The following is a 24,661-nucleotide window of genomic DNA, read 5'->3' on the forward strand; positions in this document are numbered from 1 at the left end:
TGAATCATCCCTTGAAGAGATTTGTCTTGTCAGTCTGCTCCTAAATCTTCAGATGACAGAGATCCCATCATTGGTTTGAATGCTTTACTCAGCCATAGCTATGCAGCTTAGCCAAATACAAACCCTCAGAGAAGCAGGGAGGAGAAAGAGGAGAAAGAGAAACTGAGCTATGAAACTCATTCATTCGATCTAGATAGTACTGATGAAGATAGGAAGATAGTAAACAAAGTGACAAAAAATTGCTGCATTTACATTTGCCAAAGACATGTAGAAAATAGAGCTATGGACTTTTTCACTGTGGACTGTCCATATTCTTCCTATCCATTTCATTAGAAAAAAAGTTAGATTTATGGGGAAGGCAGGAGAAATATTTAGTTTTGAAAAAGTATCATTAACAGATAATCTGTGATCATTTTTAGAATTTAAACATTTGCTGATCACCATGATGATTGTGTAGTACCTCCTGTCTGTAAAAACAGTCAGATTTTGGAGCAATGTATTAAACCAGCAATTAAGTCAGCCAAAATCCTGAAGAGATATAACATGGAATTTAATTATTTTCACATTAATAGTCTATTCTATGGTTTTAGTTCCCAAATTTGTCAGAAATCACAACTATCTTTGCTACTTATATATATGTATGAACATTTCATTTTAATCCTCTTTAAATAATTAAAAACACACACTTTATTCTTAACCCTACCTTATTATTCAGCTGCTATGTCTTCTGCACAGTGTCTGCTATATGTTATTTTTTAATACAGTCACCAATTTGGTGTATAACTTTAGATAGTGAAACTGTGAAAAAGACCAGTCTTTTGCTTTATGGCTATTAACTGTGGAAATAGTCTTTTAGTATATTGCAAGAAAGAAACTGAAGGATGAAATTAGGCACCCTAATGAGATTAAAAAGAGGAGTGTTTATATATGACAGTATTGTTAATTTCAACCCTGTATTGTGGCAAGAAACATTTGATAACTTTTTTTCTCTTCCTCATATTTTACACTTGCTGTCAATCACTTTGAACAATTTTTTTCTCCAGTTCTGCTGAAATGGCAGACTTCTCATTCCATTTGACTTTTAACAAAGGCATTGATTTCATTTTTAATTCTTATTAACTGATACAATGCAAGGACTGGACCAGATTTTCCTGTCTGCGCTGAATCTGCAATAAACCTCTGCAGCTCAGTGGTGTCTATGAGTTTTCCAGGGGGAAATCAGTCCCTGCAGTCCCAGGTCCTACATACTCCGCTAGAATTTAAATGATCCTGTGCTGGGCTCTTGTTTGCTGAAAATCTCCCCTATTCCTGCAAGCAGTGCAGAAGTAGATCTACATGGTTTGAATCCATTCTGTATAGAGCCAGGTCATTGGCTGGAGTAAGTCAGGATGGCTCCTTTGACTTCAGATGATCCCCACTAACTTGGAACAACAGAGAATCAACTTTTTGCTTGTATTAAGATGTCAAAAATACAGAATTTGAACACAAATAACCTTTATAAAGTGAGGCAGGGTTTGGGAAATAGAGACGAGGTCAAAGGAGACTGTCAGAAAGAAGTAAGGTTTGGGCAGATGTTTCACAAACCGCAAAATATCTAAGTAATTGAAAGGGAAAACCTGGAATTTTAGATATTAAGTGATGGATACCATAAGCATAGAGGCAAAAATCTAGCAGATATCTTCCAGTGTCATTTATTAAACAACCATCTTCCAAAATAGATATCTTTAGGTGTAGATATAGGTGTTAGACATCCAGATGGTAGCAACTGAGATAAGGATATTGATATGGACTTTAAATCTTGGATTAGTCATCACATCCTCTTGGTAGCTTCTGGCACCAGTTCATGGTTATTTGTTTGTGATGTTTTTAGCATAATGTTGTATTTATGAATCCAGAACTACAATCGAATATATCAGAAAAAACGCATGCAAAATTAATTAAAGTTAAAATGTTAACATTTATTTTTAAATGTAGAAATAACATTTAAAAATATATAGTCTCTTATTCAAACCTTGGTAACATCCACAATTCCTTCAAAGATTTTTCCTCTGCTCCAAAGGCCTTGAAAAGGGCTGCAGTCCAATCCCCAACGAGCCGTATGTGGACGCTGAAGTAGTCCTCCTCAGGAGCTGAGGTGAGGGTGAAAGGGTGCCACTCCAGCTGTGAGACAGATGGGCACTGTAGAAATATATATTGGCCAGCTCCCATTTTAAAGCCATGTTTCTTCATGTGGAGCTCAAGGACTCCAGAGGAATGTGTCACCACCTAAAGGATGATAAAGGGACAAATTTTATTTCCATTCAGAAGGGTAAATGTTTGTTTTCATTAGGTCACAGATATCCTAACCTGCATGTTGCAGTGTTGCGGCCCTATGGCTTGAGAGCATGTACTGTATGTATTGTGGGACAGCCTGACTTCTGAGTGCAAGATGTAGAGGAAAGGCTGTAACAATTCAACAGTTTGTCAATTTTCTTGGAATAACCTGTGCAAAAGTATTTCTTAATTGATTAGAATAATTCCTTAATTCCTAGTTTTACTCTCATGTAACACTGCTAACTCTGTGGGATTACAAAGAAAAAAGCACAGTGAGCTCAATTCTAATACACTTTTTTTAGAGAGGTAATCTTAGTTAAGCAGCAGTTTTGTATGTCACACATAATATACTGAGATTCTCAGATCACAGCCACTCTGTGAAATCAGCAACAAGACTTACCCGACATCCTGTTCCACTCACACAAGATACACCTGATCCTGATCTCTGGCTTGACACACGTGGACTCTGCTGCTTCAGTAGCAACATCCTCAGTCTAGTCTGATGTGATTTAAATAGTCCCTTGGCACACAGGTGGGGGAAATTGTTACAGTGGTATTAGTGGAGCTTTAAGCTATATATGCTAACTGATCATATAACCCTTCATCTCCTTGAAAGCCTCCAGATTTTAAAGTAAAAACTGTATGCTGCTACTGAAGTCACGGCAGTCTCTGGCATTAACTGCAGTGGAACACAGTTTTAGTTCATTAAAAGGGGAGACCACAAACAGATTTTTGTGTTATGGTGGTGTGAAATCTGGTACTTCATTAATCAAGTTTGGTCCCATATGAAATATTGTTATGGATTTGCTATTGGAATAAATGCAAAATGTACAATCAATACTTGGCTGAAAACATTGAAAAGTTGCTGAAGCTAGGAGTGAAAAATGAGGTTCCTGATATAGAGAAGTTACCTAAAAACAATAAAAAAGTCATTGACATAATGGGGGTTTTTTTGCAGATATGCGAGCCTTGTTACCTACCTTAGTAATGACAACTTCCTGTCGAAATCTCCAAAACCTAACAATTCTTTCACAGATGTACAACAGCACAGGACTTAAAAGCCACTTCCAAGCCTGTAGAAAATTCCATATTAAAAAGCAATGTTTATTTGAATGTCTACAAAAATGTTTTGCTTTTCTGGTTTAAATCAGCAGGTAGCCTAAAATTAAATCACTTGATTTCCTGTAATTTTTGGTTTGTCTTTCTCAAGAGAGTATTTGTGTTGCTGCTGTAGCTGTTCTGGCTTTCTTGTGGAATAGACATATGGGACTCCTTCACAAACACAGTCCAAAAAAAGCGCTAATATCTATCTGTACTCTGGCCAAAAAGAATCCTTTAAAATATTTTCCTATTAAAAGGCAAAGGATTAATCTATTTAGGTGTTGTTACATATAGTTGTCATTGGACTTGAAGCTCTATAGATACATACAGTTATACAATATTACCCATAGAATTACCTTTTTTTTTTTTTTCCCCTAAAGTCTGAAGTATTTCAAAGCAGGCAGCTAGGGGTAGGTATTATTGTCAGCTACGAGTTTTCTGATGGTGTATGAGAAAACATTAAGTCCCAAATTTTCAATTAGAGAAACGGGATATATTTCCATTTAATCCATTAGTCAACTCTTTATCAATAAAAGAGTTTTTTTGATCTGCGATACTGAGTTGGTAATACTTTTAAGTATAGCAGATGATTGCTGTGCTTGTACTTGCTAATCCTATGTAGTGATCATGGTAACAATCAGAGGTACTTGGCTATTCAAATATTTGACCTGATCATTTCACTAATTTGCACTGGTAGCTGAGATAATTAAGTATTATTGGATCTTCATGATTTAAAAAGAATGTTTCCCCCCCCCCCTCCCCCCCCCCCGGGAAGAGATACTGTTTTGTTTCAACTTCCCTTAATTACACCTCTCATTCTAGCAAACTGGATGCTCCACAATCATGTGGCTTTTAAAATTGCCAAAGAGTAACTTTACTTGCTGAAATGTTGACTTTGCTCCACAAGCTGGGTAGTGAGGGTTATAAAGTATCTTTATGAGAAGCAAGCCATAAAATGATGAGTCTTCCCTGGAAAGTGCTAAGAGGATGGAGTGGCAATTTCCCAAGGTTAATTCTTGAAAATTAAATTTAAAAAAAAAAAAAAAAAAGCACAATTTAATAATGAGAAGAAACCAGCATAAGCCACCAGACTCTCAGCTAAAGCAGAAACTCAACACATCCATTGTCCCTAAATACTACAAGTGTCTCTGCACAGTGGGTAGTCTCATGTCTTGAATACACTTGCATATATCAAGGCACAATAATTATGAGATCTGTTTTTCCTCCTTTCCATTTGTGCTACCTGTAAATAAAAGCATGTGACAGGAATGCTAAGGTTGCTGGCTACCCTGTGCGAGAGCTCAGCTGGGATTTTAAATGTGCCATCACTCCAGTGCAATGGAGCATTCAATCCAAAATGTCTCTTGGCTGGGTTGGGACAATGGGGCATCCACCATGGGCTTCTAAGCTACACAGCTCCTGGCTGGCTAATCAGAGCATCAGTATTCTTGCCCAAGCAGTGTTTCCTCCTGTAATGAGAATGAACTGAGACAGGGCCGTGATGGCTCAGGCAAGGCTGTGAGGACAAAAGTCCAGACACCGTGGGTGCAAGAGAAGTGCTCCATCGTCCCCAGTAGGAGCCAGACTGGGCTGCTTCCTACCTGCTGGAATATGGAGCTGGGGAGCAGGTGTGGCATGTGTGAGAGAAGGCCTCTGTTGTGGTAGCCCTCCCCCAGGAGTCCTAAGCAGTGTGTTTTGCCCTCTGGTCACTCCACAGTGTCTCAACCATGCACAAAAATCCCAACATGCTGTCCCCTCCCTGCTCCAAGGCTGCCCCACCTGCACCAGCCCCTGCCAGTGCTGCACAAACCTCGCCATGGCTTTTTAGCTTCTGAGTGAACCTGTGCTATTTGTCTGTGATGTCTATCAGGTATCACACCATAGCACATTGCACATCCAGCAAGGCACCATTCATATAGATGATCTATATGCCGTATGGTATTATCACAATTCATTTAAAGTAATGTGACTTTGCAAGTATGGCCCTGGGTAGGCACAAAAGTGTGACAAAATAGGTTTAACACAGAGAAGTGGAAGTTCTTTCCAGTTAGTTTTATGATAATAAATGTCAAGACATGCTGTTGGAAGCAAGCTTGCGTCTGTATTCATGGTGCGTAGCCATGTATTGATTTTTATGGTGACATTGTAGCTGAAATTTTTAGAGAGGCATTCATTTTCTCATTAATATGCAGGTTGGATAGTGGCTAACAATAGTTTAGTTTAAGAAAAATCTATGTCAGCCATTAAAAGAGCTACCAGACACTGAATGCTAATTTTTCTCCTTTAGGATTTCCTTTGGTATGTTTTTTCTTTTTGGAAGAAACAACAGAAACTTGCATATGAGCAACCTAAATCTTGAGCTGAAAATGTTAAATGATTTTGTTTGTATGCAAGACATCTGACATACTCTACAAGTCTGCTACTTAATTACCCCCTGTGGATTTGCAATCTTGTTCTAGCAAAATCACCCTTCCGTGGGACATTTTTCTTGCCTTTTGCCTTTCCCTTTCATAATTCATTGTTTCAAATTCTCTCCTTTTTTTACCTAACTTAAGACATCAAGACTGGACAGTATGAAGCATGTGCCCCCAAGCAAGGACATGATTTTCTCTGCACCTTATTCTCCCTTGGTATCTAAAGTACTCTTAGTTAAAATAATAATATTAATTTGCATCCCTAGCTTTACAACTCAGGATTTTCTGTATCTCTACCCTCATAATGTTTTCACTTAGAGGCTATCTTTTTGCAATGAGCACATGAAGGATATTGGTGATATTGAATTATAAAAAAAAAATGCATACAACAGATCAGAGACAGTACAATTTTGACATTCAAACCCTTCAAAAAGAGTGTTAGTTAGTGTTTTCTAACTAAAGGATCCTCCAGAAGTAAAAATTGCTGTTAATGACACCAAAATTATATACAAAACTCTTCACCTGCGTGTGTCAGTACTGATTACAGAGAAGCTTGGGAGCACTATCATAATACACAGGGAGAGATCCTGGAGCAGGAATGTGAAATTACTCTCCAAACATGACAGTAAGTGCCAGTTACTGGCACATGCTCCAGCCCCCTGCTCCCTAAGACATTTGGCTTCCCAAGAAAGGACAGTAAGTTAAAAGCAGAAGACAAACATCACTCTTACCACAGGTTTGTTGCCAGAAAACTCTGGCAAAGGGCACTGAGTGGCGTTCTCCCATTCCCAGTAGTGATCTTTGCAGTAGGTGACATTGTGAAGCAGCAGACTCTGGGGTGTCTGACCTCGGACAAGCTGACTTAAAGCAAAAATGTTCATCAATGATATGCTTCTTTCCAAGCTTTCTGTGTTTCTCTAGGTTTTGCAGTAGTAATCAAATGCCAGTTCTGAGATAAATGAAAGTTTGAGAACTGGCCATTTCATTTCAAACCTGTTCTGCTCTCCTGTTCAAATTATCTTTCCTTTAGTTTTGCAGTGAATTTTTGACCAAAGACAAGAAGTGTGCTGTAGTATTGATGTCCATCAGCACAGTGGAAATGGAGAGAGCCCTTGCATAGAAAATGTAAATTTTATTGTATGTGGCAAAATTTGATTTCGAAATTCTTTGGAGTAGGATCTTTGACCTCCTCTGTATTTGCGCATCTGGTAGTGTTAAGGAAAGTGATAAAATTTAATAGTGACAGACCTTCTCTTTCTTTTATTGCTTTCTAAATGTATTTTTAAAAGCTCTGAATAAAGTTGGAGGAGTGTAATTAGATGTATACTGTCTAAATATTCTAAATAGTAGCTTCCTTACTTCTGAGAATGTTAATAATGGGAATTTTAAAAATATATCAATCCTGACTGTTCAGTTTAAATGTGTTTCTCCTAGTGTTGACTATGGGCAGAGAAGGAAGATTTTTATGGGGAAACGCTGTTTGTTTCATATTTTTTCTCTGAATTTTCCCTCCCAAACTTAGGTTGCCTCTGCTGCCTATTCAGACAGAACGAAAATAAGTTAGTTTTGAGTGAGGTTTGTTCAGCCATCTGGGAAGGAGGAAGAAGTGGAAGAGGGATGAAACCTTGGGGTTTGACTCTTTTTCATTAGCAGGGGATGTTTTGGGGCAGGAGGAAGCTCTGTTGCAGCGCACTCCCAGCCTGCAGTGAGCAGAATGCTCATTCAGTGGTATTGATGGGGCTCTTCAGCCATTGCCCCAGATCTAGGGCAGTCTCTGGCTGAGTAGTGCTGGTCAGCTGGCTAGACAGAGATGGTTTAGAAAGATGAATGTTTTAAAGGGGTCATTATAGTTGTTTGAAGTTAGATTCTAAAAGTTTTGCCAGAGAGAGAGTGGGGGCATTTTAATCAGGCCAGGATAAAGTCTGTAGCATTTGCTTGCAGCTCTGCCTTTGTAAAATGGGACTAATTAATTGGGCCAACTTCAGGAACACTCAAAGCCAAACTGGATGTGGCAACTCTCAAACCACAAGGAAAGAGGTAGGGAAAGTAACATACCAGAAACCATTGTGCTGGCCTGTTCCCTGCCTCATGATGAAGCATCCATGTACCTCCAGAGAGCAGGCACATGGCTGTGTGAGCTAGGAAGTTCCACTGTCAAAGAATCAGTGCATACTTTAGTGGTGGGCAATGACATCTCAATATTTTATGAAATAGACATAAAAAGTGTATTATGATCACAAGGACAGGTTGATAGGGATTTTAGCAACCTGGTCTAGTGGGAAGTATCCCTTCCCATGGCAGGGGGGCTGGAACTAGATGGTCATTAATGTTCTTTACAACACAAACTATTCTGTGATTCTGTGAACACCAAATGACTGCTCTTGTACAGCTTGCAGCCATATGCACACAAGCTAGCCAGCAGGAAAAGATCTATGGAGCAAAGCAGTCTTTGTTGAGGGCCCCTCACAGGACATGACTGAAGGCTACCTATGGCTTAGAACTAGGTCTGGCTTGGTCCTGTGAATGGATTACTTGTTAGCTCTTGGAACGCAGCAATGTGTTCCTGTCAGCGTAGTTCCACCCCAAACACTGGGTTATGCAGCTCAGGGACTGTACCATGGTATGAGCCAAGTCCAGGGGGTGAGGAAGACCATGGGATTTACCTCAAAACTGCACTCCCTGAATTAAAATGTGAATGTTGATTAATATGAATGCTATCACACAGAAATGAGAAAAGGAAGTGGAGGATAGCACAGAAGAGAGAAGCAGATGGTGCCAGTGGACCTAGAAACAGAAGCACCTTGCTCCTCTCACTCTGCATTGACAGAGGACTTATCAGTCCCTGGGCTTCTCAGGGAAGGTTCCATGCATCTGCTGTCCCTCACTGTAAGAACCAGAGTCCTCTACTAAGAGGACAGACCTTTCTTTTGTGCTGAGAAACAGGGAGACAAACAGCAACCAGGTAGTCATCTCTGTCCATAAAAGTCATCTGGCTGGGCTAGTCATAAGCCTGACTTGTTTGTTACTGTAGTCATTTAAACCTGGTTTGTAGTACAGTACCTAGCACTGCTACAAAATATGTTTGTATGGTGAGGAAATTTGGGGTTCTGGTCCTTCCAGTGAAATGTCAAAATCACTTTACATTTATGGAGGCAGAGGAGAATGGCCACAGAAACACCTACTGTAGGGTAGATGACATGCTGAAAGCTTCTCAAGCTTCTACAAGGTCTCTTGCAAAATGCATTACAAGAGCTATGAGTGAAAGGTCTATCCCTTACTAATTTGAACGTACAAAGTTTTGATTCCTGATCTGCAATGTCCCCAGTTCCCAAGCATGAAAGTTCATTCATTGATAAAGTACAGCTTGTAAGATGGCAGAAAAGTCGGTGAATAAACTGAAGAATGCTTTCATTCCTCAGAAAAGTGATGTATTTTAATTTCAGAAAGGTTTTATTTTGTAATCTCACAAAAGATCCCAGCAGTTTGTTAGTAGAATAGCATGGGATTGTATATTTAGATGGTGTTTCATCTTGAACTGTGTACATACACGCCATGTAGTTTACACAAATACTTACCCCATACCATGGATTATTAAACCAGTGAAGAAAACCACAAAGAGGTGGTGGGTGTACCAGAAAACCTCATAGCATGACCTTCTGATGAGCTCAGTGGACGAAGTCATGATCAGAATTAAAGCCACCGTTATCACAACTCCAGTTATTCCAGCTATTGTGGTTAGTAATTGTCCTGTTGTGCTCTAGAATAAGAATACATTATTAGTATTGGTAGTAGTAGTCATTGGTGTTATAACTGTTATTTATATTACTATTTCTGTTACTTTTATTATTGTTACTGTTGCTGCTATTACACATGAAGCCAAAATCTTCAGCATATGAAAAAAAACAGAACAAGACACGGAGGCAAGGCAATCCTTCATTTTACCAAAGAACCACATTGAAAGACATCCCTCTGCTTCATTTCTTCTCGGGTTTATTCCAAACAGATATTTAAATATTTGCTGCCACTTACTTGTTTCAGGAATTGAAAGGAAGAAATTAGACAGTCTCATTTGTACTTTGATTAATTTTACTTACTTGCACACTTAATGAAAGTGTGTCACAAATAAACAAAAATTATTAGAGAAATTAGCAGATTAAAGCTAGAAGTCTAATAAAGAAAACAGGACTAGAAAACAACTTAATTTTGTGAAGTGATAATGTGAGGTGCTAAGACACCTGCAACTGTAGAGGTGTGGAACTCTTTTGTGCTTACTTTACTTCAAAGTTTGTGGGGCTGTAGCAGCCCAGAACTGGTACACAAATATGGCATACTCTCATTTACCTAAAAAATACCTCTTGTTTAGCTGTTCCTTACATTTATTTGTGGATACGCTGCATAATACTTAAGTTTATTTTTAAAAATACATATTTATATTAACATTTTTATACTTGTGAATGAAGAAACAATAATATGCTGGGCTGGAACATGTTCCTTCTTGTTCATTACTCACAGATGTCAGCACAGGTCTGGTATATCTGTCTAAACCCACCAAAATAAACTGAAGTGAGAGTGAAGATGTATTTTGAACACAACTGTCAGATGTTGATTGCAGTTATAAAGTGTAAATCATGAAGAACAGCAGTAAAAATCTCATACACAAGATGAGAATCAAGCTAAGTATGCCATCAGAGTGTAAATGAAGTCCCTATTTGGCCTACAAAGCATGTATATCTGTTTTCCCAGTGCTGATACACAGGAATTAAGAACTCAGCACATCTTCTGGATCCTCATTTGGTTCTGCAGCTTAATACACTAGGAGAAAAAAAACAACTCTCTATTGTATTTGTAAAGTGCACTCATTTGATATGGAAATCCTGGAGGTGATAAAATTCCACAATGCCATTTTTACAGTCACTTTTTACAGTAAAATCATTATTTCAAATGCTCACACTTGACAGCACACAGTACATTTTCAAATGGGCACCTGTGAAGAGCGTGTTCAGATCCTATTACATATTAACAGGATTGATCTAGGTGATATTTTGAACATTTCCACTACAATGGCTAGTTTGGATATTGAGATGAAAAAAGGCAAAATGTCAAAGACAGTACATTGCTTCAATGGCAGTTGGATGAAACTGAAAAGAAAGCCTGAATTGTTATCTCAGAACTTTCTTCTCTGAAGTTAGAAACAATCTTTTGTTTGCTTCCCTTCATAATTTATTAATTCTGAGTTTAGCTATTGAGACACAAGTGAGCAATAAAAGAAATATAAATATTAGAGGTTAGAGTAAAATCTAGGCTGCAAATTGAAAGGTAATTGTGGAGTGTATTTCTGTGAGAAATCTGAGAAAGAATCTCAAAATATCCTAACCTTCTTCCTCAAGGGTATGTAGGATCTTAATGCTAATTAGAGGCTTTCCTTACAATTATATCACTATGGCAATGCTTAGTGGAAAAAAAAGAAGCTTACTGAATGATGGTAAGTTCCTGTTCAGAGATGGGAGCTTTGTTTTGCTCCTGGGGAGTACCTCATGGCCATGCAATTGAAGTGGTCACTGGGTGTTCTGAAAGACTGGAAAGCTGAGACCTTGGCTTGCTGTCCTGTTCTGATGAACCTGACTCCTTGTCAATGCTAACATGAAGACTTTCGCATTCATAACACTGCACAAATTTGCTTGATTGTCTTTAAATTTGAAGTTGTTTTCAAATGCTATCCAAACTGGAAAGGGCGTAAGAAAAAGCGGGACAAGCTTTGCAGCTTAAAAGCACTGTTGAATCCTATCAATGGTTGTCTAGCCATCTTCTCACTTGGTTTTTTGTTTCAGTGGAGCACATCACTGTTCAAAAGGGCACCAATCCATGGTGCTCAGGCAGTCCTTATTTCATGCTGACTGTGTGGCAAGCAGAACAATATGTGTGGGAGTCTCACTGGGGCCATTTCAGCCCTGTACTATGTAACTGTGAAACAGGATACACAAGGAAACATCTAACATAAATGTGCTGTGTGTTATAATGGAATACAGGAAAAAAAGCTGATTCACCTTTGCATGGTTTACATGCATTCTCTGCATTCTCAGCTTTTTTTTATGTTGTGAATATTATAAGGGAGAACTTATAATGCTGTTGTAGGTTATCCAAGAATATGGACAGGGGGCACAGTCACTCTTTTCCCCAAAACAAGAAGAACCATTTATGGGTTGAGGATCCTGTAGCTCTTCTAGGCTCTGAAGAGCACAAAGCACCTCTAGATTCCCCCTGCACTGCTTCCTGTGTGCAGCAACCCCCTGGATGGTTTTGAAGGTGCTCTTCCCTGAGCAGCCACACTCAACACCTGACGAGGCAGTGTCAGCCCCCAGACCGGGAAGGTGCTGCACCACCATGGGGAGAGACAAATCGCAAATGCAAAAGAAATATTGTGAAGTGCTATCGCTGTTTGGTTATTTTTCTTTCTGAAAAGAAGTTGTGCTTGTTCCATGTATTGATAGTTTAGTTTTGGGGTTTTTTTAAATTCTTTGCAGGTTTATTTAATTGCCTACGCTTCACAACACTCTTTATCCTCCCCCCACCAGCTGTCTCCTGACAAACTAATTAAAATACTATAGATATTTCTTTGAGCTTAGTAACCTGAAAATTGCAGCTCTGAGTAAGTGATTTCAGCTGAAATTGAGGTTAACCTTTGGCAGCACCTTCTCGCTCTGGTTAAAAGGCTTTGAAATACAGTTTTACTGACAATAGAATCCACAGAGGAAAACTTTTTAGATGAGGAAACCTAAAAAGTGACATCTTACTGTTTCATAGGTCCTGATTGGGTTCAAGTAGCTTTCATTTGGGCTCTTGCCAAGACCAGAAAGTTTATTCCGTAACTCGCCAGCTTCTTTTGACTGGCTGGAATGATACCGCTCGATGTTGATGGAGTGGGCAACAATATGGATGGCTGCAGGAGAGAAAGAGTGGTGCAAAATTACAGGCACGCTTGTATGTGCCCACAGTGCCAGAAGGAACTTCATTATGCACACTGTGAACTATTTGAAAAGCTCAGGCATAAATTGAGAGTTTTGCATGAATTAAGCTGACAATAAAAAGAGAATTTTATCAACTGCATGTCTAATATGAAGCGACTGCTTCACAGTGGAGAGGATAGGAACAGCACCAGCCTCACCTCCCAGCTTTACAGTCAAGTGCCCTGCAGTCTCCAGTGTCATCAAAGGATGACCTCTTGAGAGTTGATATAGAAGTGTATACTTCTGACTTTAAATTGTTCAAAATTAGGTAAAGTCATTAAAATCCCTATTTTTAATTAATATACTAGTCTGTACTATGGCCTTGCTACACAGGACACTAAGTTGACTGGTTTAGGCATGGACCAGTTTGCAATTTACACTAGAGATGCTTTCAAAATCTGTCCCCTATTAATAAGTAGCTGTAGCATTACTTTGTGCAGTTGGAGCCTGGGGAATTCATGGGAACTATGCTTTGAAGGGAGAAGAGCAAATCACAGTGTTAGATCTGATTTGTCCGGAGTACCATATATCTCTAGTAGGCCTCTACTTTTGGCCTGCTCCCAAAAGGTATATGAAATGGTCAGTTTAGAAAAATGCCTTAGATTGAAGTAAAAAATCCGCTGTAACTATTTTCTTGGGTGGAAAGAGTATAATTTCAAGAGTGGAAAAGGAAGGACTTTGTTTTATTGTTGGCTTACGTAGATAAAGTTGTAATCAAGCTAGGTGCAGAGTTTCATTTTTCAATATGAGAGACTCTCAAACCATTACATGCAAGTTGTAATTAATGCAAGATACTAAATGCCAAAGGATGAAAAAATTACAATGAAAGATAATTATATGTTTACAGAACAGCTATTTCTAGTTTTTATAATTAGCTTCATGTTATCATCTCTCCTTCTGTGGTTATCTGTTTCTGTCCCTGATCATTAAAAAAAACACCTTCTAAAAGGTAGTATTTGTAGTAAACCAAATATGATCATCTTCCCTGAAAAATATTCTCAAAAAATCTCCTCCCCTCCTCTTCCCCCCACTCCCCTCCCCTCCTTATGAATTAAATTCATAAGGACCTTGGTATTGCTGGTCATTTATGTGCCAAACCACTTAGTGAGCTCACTCACTCCACATGCTGGAGTACAGCTCCTCTTCAGCACCTGGGGACAGCTGTGTCCATGGGAGCATGAGTTAAAGTAAGATGCTGGCCATGGAAAAAAGCAGCCATTGCAAGAAGGTAAAACATTCCCCTAACAGTAAGTTAGGGGGAATGTGTAAGGGAAATAGCCTCTCTCCATGTGTCCACACTGGAGAGAGGCTATTTTCTCTCTGTACTTCTGAGGTGATCCTTCTAGAGCAGTGGATGTACTGTGGTTGGTTGATTGTCAGGATGCACTTCATTCAAAATATAATCTTAACTTAGGGACTCCCCCTGCCACTTCTTGACACCTCATTGCCTCATGCTTAGATATTCACTGGGAGATGAAAGACCTATTTAAAAATCCTTGTTACATTAAATTTAAAGTAAGGCTTTAAACCAAATCACGTGTCCTAGTCACTGGGTTGACTGGTTATTCTCTTTTGAGCTGTCTCTTGATAAAGCCCTTAATAAAAATAATCCAATATTTATAGACATAGGCATCCCAAGTGAAGATCCTGAGCACCCAAACTGCAAAATCAACCTCCCATTTCTCCTGAATCTTTGGCCCAATGAATAATAAATTATTTATACAAGCTGGAATAATTTCAGCAGGATGGAGACCGAATCCAAATGGGTATGAACTGCAGAGAGATAAAGTGAGCCTGGAAATTAGAAGATAGATTCAAGCCATCAAAAGAATGAGACTCTAAAATAACCTTTTGATAAATAGGATAATGGGATCAAGCAAGCTAAGCAGCTTTCAGCTGAAGGTTGGTCATTTTATGAAACGGTGCACATGACATGACTGTGAGCAGCAGAGGGTACTGGACTCAGTGGCCTGGCATGTCCTGCACGTGTTGTTATGGGTAAGGTGCTGCATGTGAAGCAGCCTTGACAGCATCAGGTGAAGGATGCTTCCTGAAGCCTGTGCATGAGAGTGTGCTCCCAGCACTCCAGCAGTTTTGGGAGCACTGGAATGAAGGTGACATTGGACCACAAGCAGCAAATGAGATGTGTGGATTTAGACTGCCAAAACCCAAGAGCCCAAGCTCTGAGCTGGATGGTTTAGGTGGCAGCTGTGTGGGGGCTGTGGCAATCTGTTCCCCAGTGTACAACTGATGCATAAACAGTACACAAACACTGTTTATATATTTAAGTGTAACAGCACATTTAAGTGCTGAGTGGGAAGGGGGGAACTGTTCCTACAAGGGGCTTCTTTCAGAACAGATGTATTGGCCTGGTAAGAATCTGATCCAGCTGGAAGGGAACCAAGTCGCTGCTTGATGAGGACCTGGTTTCTTTGACATCTGAAAGAGCTCACTCGTAGGACAGGAGTGTGGGGTAAAAGATTTCTATCTTTGGTAAGTTGTGGAGTTACATGCTGCACATTGGCTGGTATGAGCTAAGGGAAAGAGGAAAGAAAACTTTCAAAGGATGGAAAACCCTGACAATGAGTCTCTAAGTGGACTTCTACTAAGTAGTTTTATTTTGGCATCTATGAATGATTACGGTAACTTGGGCCTCTTGCCCTCTATACCTACAGGATGCTCTTTATAACTCTGGTATGATGTAATAGTCCCCATAGCCTAGGGACCAGGAGAGTTTCACACAGCTAGGATCCACAGTACTGTTTTACCAGAGCTTGCTTGCAGTCTGTCAGCTGCAGGTTTTGGATTATCTTTGCTCATTTAGAATTGTGACACTGACTAATTGTGGAAGTTTGAATCTGTGTTCATAGCAAAAGGCACTTCCTTCTTTCACCTTCAAAACAATAGATTTTTTTTAAAGTGATACTGCAGACTATAAAATATTCACATGAAATGATGACATTTCTGTTGTTTAGAAAGCTTCAAAATCTTGAACTTTCCCCAAAGTGCAGGATTTCTACATGATTTGCACAAGTTCTAGTCATGTCAGCAGTGACAGGAGATCTAATGCTATCTGGTAAATGCTGAGTGTTGAGAGTGAAAGGAGGTGATATTTTTTTCCAGACAGAGTTCCACATTTCCTAACAGAGCATTTTTACTCTTCGACAGAAGAAAAATTGGTTGAATGGATATACTTTCTCAAGGAGGTCTTGAAACTATAGTTGATGAGGAGTTCTCATGTTGCAACTTTCCCCTGGAAGAAGAGATCCAATTCTGGCAACCTAGCCTAGAATGGTTTTTCTGCAGGCTATCAGAGGACACTTTCTTTTCCATCTGCACATTGTTCTGTTTCCCTGTGTTTCTGTCAATGGAAATATCATAACAGATACTTTGGGATCCACCACACCTTCCCTTCTGGGTGGCATTCTCTCCAGCTTTCATCTGATGGGTAGAGTATATTACAATATATTCCAGAATTAACAGGGAGATAGTTGTTGTTGTTTGTTGTTGTTTTTATTTTCAGTAAACAATTCTGTGGGAGATGTTAATGTACAGAGAATAATGATACATTGAAAAATACCACAATCAAACTAATGATGTACTGAATATGTTGGTTTACCTGAGTCTCCCATGATTTTAGATATTGCCTGGAGTGTTATTAGATTAATACTTTTGATGGGGGTTTTTTTGTGCTGCTAGCAAAAAATGATGCAATCTAAAAATGAATTATAGCTGGATGGTAAGAGATATAATTCCATTTTCAGTGTGGTTCATTTAATGTATAATAGTTGTAGCAGAATAAAAATTCTGGCACCGAACACATTGCCATTAACTAAAATATTTTACATCCCTAAAGTGCATTTTCTGAAGGTCTTTGCATCTGCAGTGTATAGAATTTACTAAGCAATTCCAAAATTACATATGCAGATTTCTGAAATCTGAGCTTACCACAGTTGGTAGTTCTTTCCTCTGCACCACTTATCTGAGTTAACCACGAGGGCAAATTTTAAGGGACTACATCTCAGAATTTTCGCTTCAATTTTTTCCTCATTCTGCATGTCCAAATATAACATATGGAATAAATCACCCAATCTTTTAAACAAAGCTCTTTTTTTATAACAGTTTATGAAGAATGAAGGATTTAATGACATCTGGAACCTCTGAAGCACTTAACATACATTAATTTGTATTTGACCCTGAGATGTTCTACCTAGTCCACCTCTGAGATCAAATAAAAGGCTTTATTGGAAGGAGAGAGGGAGGAAAAGGGTTGCTATTAGATCATGGTGTTTACTGTACATATCCTTAAATACAAAGAGATGTAATTAAATTATCTTGAAAGTATGGTCAATTTAGCTACTCTTATTCAGCCAATTGTGCCTTCAGTGAAGCATGCACAACTTTCATTGAACTAAACAGAAATTTCATGTGTTTATCTGAGGACAAGATTTAACTCTATCTTTTTCTGCATGCCTGTACAGGATAATAATCAAATTGGAGCTTGCTGCTAGCAGTTAAATATTTTGATTAACCAGCCTATCATGATGAAGTCAAAGAGTCAAATCCTGGCCTTTCTGCCCACAGCAAAGAGAACAACTTTACAGGCAGATAACCCAGGTGTGGTGAATTCTGCTCCTGACCAAGGCTGGGGTTCTTTTTGCCACCCATTGTCTTGTGCCATTCCTAGTTATTCAAAACCCCCAATTCAACTTCATGATATCTTTGTGGACTGTATAAAAATTTAAATAGTGACCAAAAATGTGCTTGCATTTTATTTTGTTTTTAAGAATGGTTATAAACATCAAAGAAGAACATGACTTGGACCATTTTCTAACTCAGCTGGAAGCCTACAATCTTCAATTTAATATTGTTTCTTTCCTTGTACTTGCACTAAGTCTGGATTTAAGCAATCTGACCAAAAAACAAAAAAAAATTTAAGAGAAGTTTGAATTTCTGTAGATTCTGGAAGTACAATACTGAGGTATCAGCTAGACCTCTTTTAAAGATAGGCATCTGCTCCCTTGAAAAGTTAATAATTGACACAAAAATGTGGTCTAGGTCACCAAAGCCATTCACATAGTTTACCAAAAAGTTGTTGAAAATTGAGAGGTTTCCTAGTAATTTTAGCTATAGATTTTTCAGTGTCAGAAGCCAAGCATGCCTGGCATCACTATGCTTCTTTCTGCACTTTGCATGTTTTTAAAGAAGAACACATTGCTGGAATTTTTAAGGAGCAGGAATCACCATTTCAAACAGCCTAACTCCAAACAACCTTGCCGTCCTTCCCCTGTTTTCCATTAATTGCTTAAACTTTATTAATATCATAATTGCAAGATTGATGGAGCAAAATATCCATGTGACCTTTCTAAAAACACCAAAGAAATGCAAGTAATTTATTCTTAAGGATAAGCCAAACATATCAAAGTAAAGAAAGGAAAATGCCCCCAACACTCCCCACTTCAGAAAATGTATGATTATGCTTTTTTGAGAGGGTAAAAACAGTACAGTAAGAAGTAGGTGTTGTAGAAAATATTATTACTATCTCTTGTGGAGTCTTTAAGTTTCAGGCCACTGTGTTTCAACTGAAAAGTCTCTTTCCAGTACAAAGCACAGAATTATTTGCATTGATCAAACTGAGAATGCATGAAACTCTGATTTTCTTCTAGCAGAGTTACAGGTCTATAAGGAAGATTTATTAGTGGCTGAATAACTTCCAGACAGCTCTTATCACAGACAGGCATGCAGAATGCAGGAAGCCAAACTAAGCAGAATTCCCTTTACTGAATTTTCAATGATGCCTTTGATTATAGATAGCAGTGTTTACTCTCTCTCTTTCCTCCAGCTTCCCTCTTCCACTAGTCTCTAACTATATTCCTTTACAACCTGACCAATTAAAGCCTGCTCTTGAATTTGTATTAGAGATGATGAAAAATTAAAGGTACAGATGTACTCTTTCCAAGGCCAGGCACACCTCAGCTGAGCTAGCTGCCTGTAAGAAGCCAGAAAATACCAATGTTACACTGACTATTTTTAGCACACTATTAAATAAATATGCTGGAATAACACCACCTGGCAAGCCAAGATGAATACATGTTGCTTTAATAATAAAGGAGTTTACAATTTTATATTGTGAGGCTAAGCTTACTGATCTGATCTTCAAATTGGTTTAACTTCTTGCTACCACATTTAGTCTATTGATCATACAGGGTTGAACACCAGTTTAACTGAGAATTACTAAATTGCAATAGACTAATAGGAGTTGACTATGTTTTTGTGTAATAAAAGGCAATATAGCTAGTACTAGGATAAATAATGTGTCAGTTGAGAGGAAAATGGCATCTATTTACACATCATTTTAACACTGTTAGATTTTATTGAAAAGGATTCAGTGTACTTGTGGGTACCACTCTGAAATGCTGCTTTTCTGTCTCAATGTGTTCTGTAGACTTTATTTTTCTATGAACTTAAAATTGAATTTCAGGAAATTGAGTTTCTGGCCATTCTTTACTCAAGTCTAACACTATTCAGCGATGTAGTTTTTTTCCAAATATGATAAATGTTTCCCACTTGACTGTTAGGGAAGCAGGAATTCATATGTTGTCTTGCATTGTTTATTAGACTTCCTTGTGTTCTGTTTTCTTTCTCAAAATCTCATCAACTATTATTGCATTTTATATTTTAGAAAAAACAAAAAAACAAAAAACAACCTGAATAACAACCCAAAAATGAACCTTTGATTTCTCCCTGTAGAGTGATTTAAATGAGAATTATATGATCACGCTTTCTGTAATTTCACATTGGGTTCTGTGTCTTTATCTTGAAATTAGTGAAACCATTAAAGTAATCACTTTTCTGATATACTTGCACTTCCCAAACTGTCCACATTAATGCACTAGCAAGAATTTTAATATTAATGTAAAAACCTTAAATATAAAAGGTTTGACTGTGAAGTTTTTCTTTCTCTTGGGAACATGACCTATGATACACCAAGAAAAGTTGGTTAATTTATATTCCTGGGTTGATTTATTAATTAAAGAAGCAATGTTGCACTCTCTAGGAATCTCTTCTGTAGTGAAACTGAACTCTGATGAATGAGTGGACATGACAGAAAAGTAATTCATCAGAATACACTGCAAGATGAATGTACATATCCCGTAGCCTTCCCCTTGGAATTCTTTAGCATGACATACAGAAGACAAACTTTAGCTATTGGTTCCTGTTGACTTCACATTCTTGTCTCACGGCATGAGGTCATTAACAGCCTAGACACGCAAAAGCAGCTCCCTGACTCAGGCTGAAAAAGATATTGGGACCAGAATCCACCCTGACAGTCTGGGGGTGGAACAGTTACCCTGCAACGTCTCATGCTTGGAAACAGCCCTGATTAATTCCTCTGTCTCCTTCCCATTTTTTAAAAGAACTATCTATCTATCTATCTATCTATCTATCTATCTATCTATCTATCTATCTATCTATCTATCTATCTATATCTACCACAGATATCTCTCCATCTCTGTGTGCTCATGTCCTTCACACTGGCTTTTGTTGTACATCCTTTTTCCTCAAGCTATCTCCTGTTCCCCTCATGTTCTCTGAATTCCTACAGATTTCTCCAGGTCCTTTTACTACTTAGAGAACATGAAGGTGCCATGTCTTTTTCCCAGCCAGGTGAACAAGCACTTCAGCAAGTCACTAGGAGCAACAAAATAGATAAATTTTGATCTCAGGTTGTTGTTTTCCCCTCAAAGAGGCCATTAGTTTACTGGATCAGTCACCTACTAAAAATAAATATCTAGAAATCCATTGTTTTTGAGACACCTGCCTCTCTCAAATTCAGATTAAATTTATTACCTGGTTGAAAATTTAGTGAAGATGTATTGGTGGGCAGATTTTTGGTGTGGCTTATAAGTATCATTTCCTTACAGAATCGGACAGTAATGCTATGTCATCTCCCCAAACATCTACCCTCAGGGACTCAATGAAAGTTATTTACACTAAATTTTAAGGGCATACAATTTGTTCAGATTAACTAAGTGGCAACTGGTGTTTACTATTCAGATTGAAAGTTTATTTCCTTAATAGTCAAACTCTTCTCAAGCAAAAAACATTATAAATGGTTAATCAGATGGGACTCCTACACACATTTAAAGCTGCAGTCAACAAATGATTGCACTAAAATATCACATCTCAGAGCTGATGGGGATTACAGCATTAGGCAGAATCACTATGAAATTCAAAGCAGTTCAAAGGCAAAGAAGAAAAAAAACCAAAAAAAATCTTACTTGCATTTAACGCTATTCCATAGGCAACCATCTTGTGAAATGTGATGTTTTTGTCAAGCTGTCTCCTCAATGCTCCTCCACAGTGCTTGGTGAAAAAGCAGAACTTGTTTTATATCATTCCTATTGATGTTTACATCTCACATTTTGGAGAGGAGAAGAGTTCAGTACATTTGAAAATGGAATGCTGAAGGAATCCAGTGGAAGTTTAGGGTTAGTTTTAGGACTCAAGTAACTTTCCTGAGTGGCATTCCAGGGTTTCTCAAGCTATTCATCCTATATAGGGGCTCAAAAAGGGGTTTGAAAAAGCTGTGCTACACTTAGCTATGATTTGTGAGTGGTTTATCTGAGCTGACAATAACCCATTTGCAGGTATAAGGACACCGGGCTGGGCCACCACCACTTTGTGAGCTTAGCACAACAGAGCTGAAGTGCTGGCAAAGCCAGCTTGCAGTGAAAACATTTTCTCTGCTTTCAGGAAATGCACACCCAGGAGGGTGAGGCTGTCTAGACCTCAGGTGGCTGCATGCTGATGTGTTACTGAGCCGTGCTCCCATTATTGGAAGGGCTCAGCAGTGGTGTGCTCACAGCCAGCTGCGTACCCCAGTGCGGAGCCAGCCTGGGGCCAGGGGCTGGCTGCACTGAGCCAAAAGTAACACGCTCTGCTGGAACCCAGACAGCACTCATGGACAGAATGCAGTCTCTGAGTGGTGGTGTGGGCGTCTGGATTGCTCACACGACCTGGCATGGCACCATGCCAACGATCCTGGCGTGTATCCACAATGTTTCCCATCTAAAGTATTCAAAAAATCTGGAGCACCACAGTGTGTGATGTCAAAGGACCACACCTCCTTGGAGAGGCACTGGATCCAGCCTGGTGCTGGCCATGCTGGAGCAGTCAAGTTGCTCTGTACCATGCTCCTCAAGAGCAGAATATTGTCCAGAATAGCCAAATATTATCTGTGAGAAGAGTTCCAGTTCTCTGAGCTTTTATTCAGCATCTAAGTGGGCATGCATATATCCTGTGCTGATTCACAAACTGGTTCAGAAGGCCAGGACACCTTTTCTCCTTTTTTTTTGTAAATGTTCAGCTCCTGAACTCAAGCAATTGTATAAGTGTTGATTCCCAGCCTGGAGACTGCTCAACATCTAAGCCTAAAAATCACAGAAACAAAAAATGGCAGAACTGAAATAAGAACTATCTTACTATCAAATATCTGTATCTTACCATTTTTAAATTCCTGTTGTTCCCGGAGTCATGAAGTGATCAGTGATTTTTTACCCAAACATGTGGCATTGGGATTCCTCTGACTCTAATAATTCAATGCAAGTTGAAGTTATAGCTAATAGAGCTAAAGCCTTAAGTACTTCCTATGCGTCATTCCAAGGTTAGTGTGAATGCCTGTTACAAAAATGCATTTACCTCAAATGAAGACCTGAATGGTGGCCACTCAGACAGAAGAGTTTAAGCACATTTATTGTTATCCTTAGAACATTTTTATCTATCTGAACATTTTATTTCTCTGATTTTCACTTTGCAGCTACAGAGAATGCGTAAGATGGATATGAATTTTCCCCATTTGGCCAAGTGGCATTATTATGTCCCTTTTTTGTGGCTTCTCACTTTTCTGTTCATGACACCATGCTATGCAGCAGCTGCCAAAATCAGTGTTGCATTTAGAGCACTGTGTTAAACAAGTAATTTGTTTCTCTTCAGTCATGAATACTGACAATTTAAATGGTAATAACTAGGCAATAGTGTACAGGCTTCTCTATCAAAAATTAAAATTCCTTGGAAAATGTTTGATATGGATAATACTGCTGAACAACAGAAATAAAAAAGAGAGAATAATATGGCTATTTGAGAAATGGTACTTACAATGCTTGCTCCTCTTAAGAATGAAATAAGGTTTCTACAAACTGGTAACAGGATTAGCATGCAGTTAAAATTAAGGCACGTTGCAGAAGCTCTTGCCCAAGCCAGGGTTGACTGTACATATAACAGCATAAAGAAATTAAATTACAAGCTTGGTATAAGAAGAGCAAAATAAAGAAGATACTATACAAATATAACATTTTTATATGGGAAAATTACTTTTGAAGTATCAAAAGTTTTATGAAGGATGTAAATAAAATTAGACTATGCATACATTCTTCTTGTGAAGCCCTTTAACCATCAAACTCGTACTTACTCCCAGCATAATCCGTGTATAAATGTAAGCGTTGTCATCTTCATACCAGTGGAAGGTATCAATAAACAAATAGAAGTTCAGTCCCAGCCACACCAGCTACAAAGCAGAGAGACTAAAGATTAGTGACATTTACAGTATTTTTAAATACATATAAAACTGGCTATGGTTATAGTTTTGAGAGAATCTGAGAGATGTTTCAAAATCAGTATGCAATGCAGTTCTTGATCACAGATGATAGAAATCAAAAATGCCTGCTGGAATGAGGCTGTATTTTAGAAAATTCAGGGTTACAGTCCTACCCCTCAGATCTTGAGTAAATGATATAAATGATTTTTACTGTGTCATAGTAAACTTGCTTTTAATCACAGGCCTTAACCTGGTTTCTTAAAAGGAAATAAACACTAAAATTAAAAAATCACAGAAATGGTGGGAATTAAGAGCTAAGGAAATTCCTTTCTCTGCTTCCCATATACAATTCACCAATCTATCTGAAAATATATCAGAATATAATTTCAATTCCAATTGTAAACCCCTGCTTTATCTGAGGATTAAAGTACATTGACTTAAAAATAATTAAAATTAAAACACCAAGACTTTAAATTGTTTTTAAGACTAGTTATAAAAAGGCTGCTGAATATTTTATAGCAAGTTTTACATTAAGCTTGGGAGTATTACTGTAAGCAAACCATAAAATGTCTTTTAAACAAGCTTAAAATATTTATATATATCCAATTAGAATTTTTAGTGCTAAAAATACTCACTAATAACAGCACTGAGAGTTTTTCATTGAAAATCCAGCATCCCATCCCGAGTGTCTCTCTCTATGCTAGCAGTAGGTGACTCTTGCCTTTCAGTGTAACCTGAGTTCTCTGTCCATTCTTTGGGCTTTTCTACTGACTCCTTTTGTCTTTAGTTTTTAATAAGCACTTAGTAGGAGCATGAGTTCTCTCTAGGAATTTTCTAATTAAAGACTGCCTGACAAGAACAGATCACCCGAGTGACATGTCTCATGATCTGTGTAAATAAAATGCTGGTCATTTTCCAGTTCTTTTTCTCTCCAGAGTTATTTCTCAGCAAATGAGAGATGCTGTCATTAAATTGTCCTCTTGTACTAGCATGTATTTGGATGGGTTTTTTTTTCTTTGTTTTTGTCTTTTGAACAGGGTGCAACAGTTCTTCATGGTTTGTCTTTTAATTCAGTAGCAAACAGCAGTATCCCTGATGTGTGTATAATATGAGAGTGTGTCCTGGTGAGGGCACCGCATTTACCCTTGGTTCCTCTTGCCAGAAGCTCTGCAAATTCTGCTTGTAGTAATCTCGTTCTTTCTCTAGTAAAATAATTTCCTTAAATCTTTCCT

The 24,661-nt window shown here is 38.3% G+C and overlaps 1 protein-coding gene across 1 annotated transcript in view; it reads right to left on the minus strand.

Moving 5' to 3' along the window:
- Window positions 1-24,201, minus strand: part of NOX3 (NADPH oxidase 3) — a 38,535-nt gene extending 14,334 nt beyond the window's left edge. Inside the window, exons 1-9 of the mRNA XM_041715191.2 lie at window positions 24,065-24,201; window positions 23,304-23,399; window positions 22,991-23,101; window positions 21,115-21,199; window positions 12,620-12,765; window positions 9,404-9,585; window positions 6,560-6,689; window positions 3,294-3,386; window positions 2,012-2,265 (exon numbers count right to left, since the gene is read on the minus strand). Coding sequence (XP_041571125.2) covers window positions 2,012-2,265; window positions 3,294-3,386; window positions 6,560-6,689; window positions 9,404-9,585; window positions 12,620-12,765; window positions 21,115-21,199; window positions 22,991-23,101; window positions 23,304-23,399; window positions 24,065-24,109 — 1,142 coding nt within the window. The 5' untranslated portion in view covers window positions 24,110-24,201. The remainder of the gene's footprint in view (window positions 1-2,011; window positions 2,266-3,293; window positions 3,387-6,559; window positions 6,690-9,403; window positions 9,586-12,619; window positions 12,766-21,114; window positions 21,200-22,990; window positions 23,102-23,303; window positions 23,400-24,064) is intronic.
- Window positions 24,202-24,661: the final 460 nt, after the last annotated feature.

The sequence above is a fragment of the Taeniopygia guttata genome, chromosome 3 (genome assembly GCF_048771995.1).
Source record: "Taeniopygia guttata chromosome 3, bTaeGut7.mat, whole genome shotgun sequence".
Taxonomy (NCBI): domain Eukaryota; kingdom Metazoa; phylum Chordata; class Aves; order Passeriformes; family Estrildidae; genus Taeniopygia; species Taeniopygia guttata.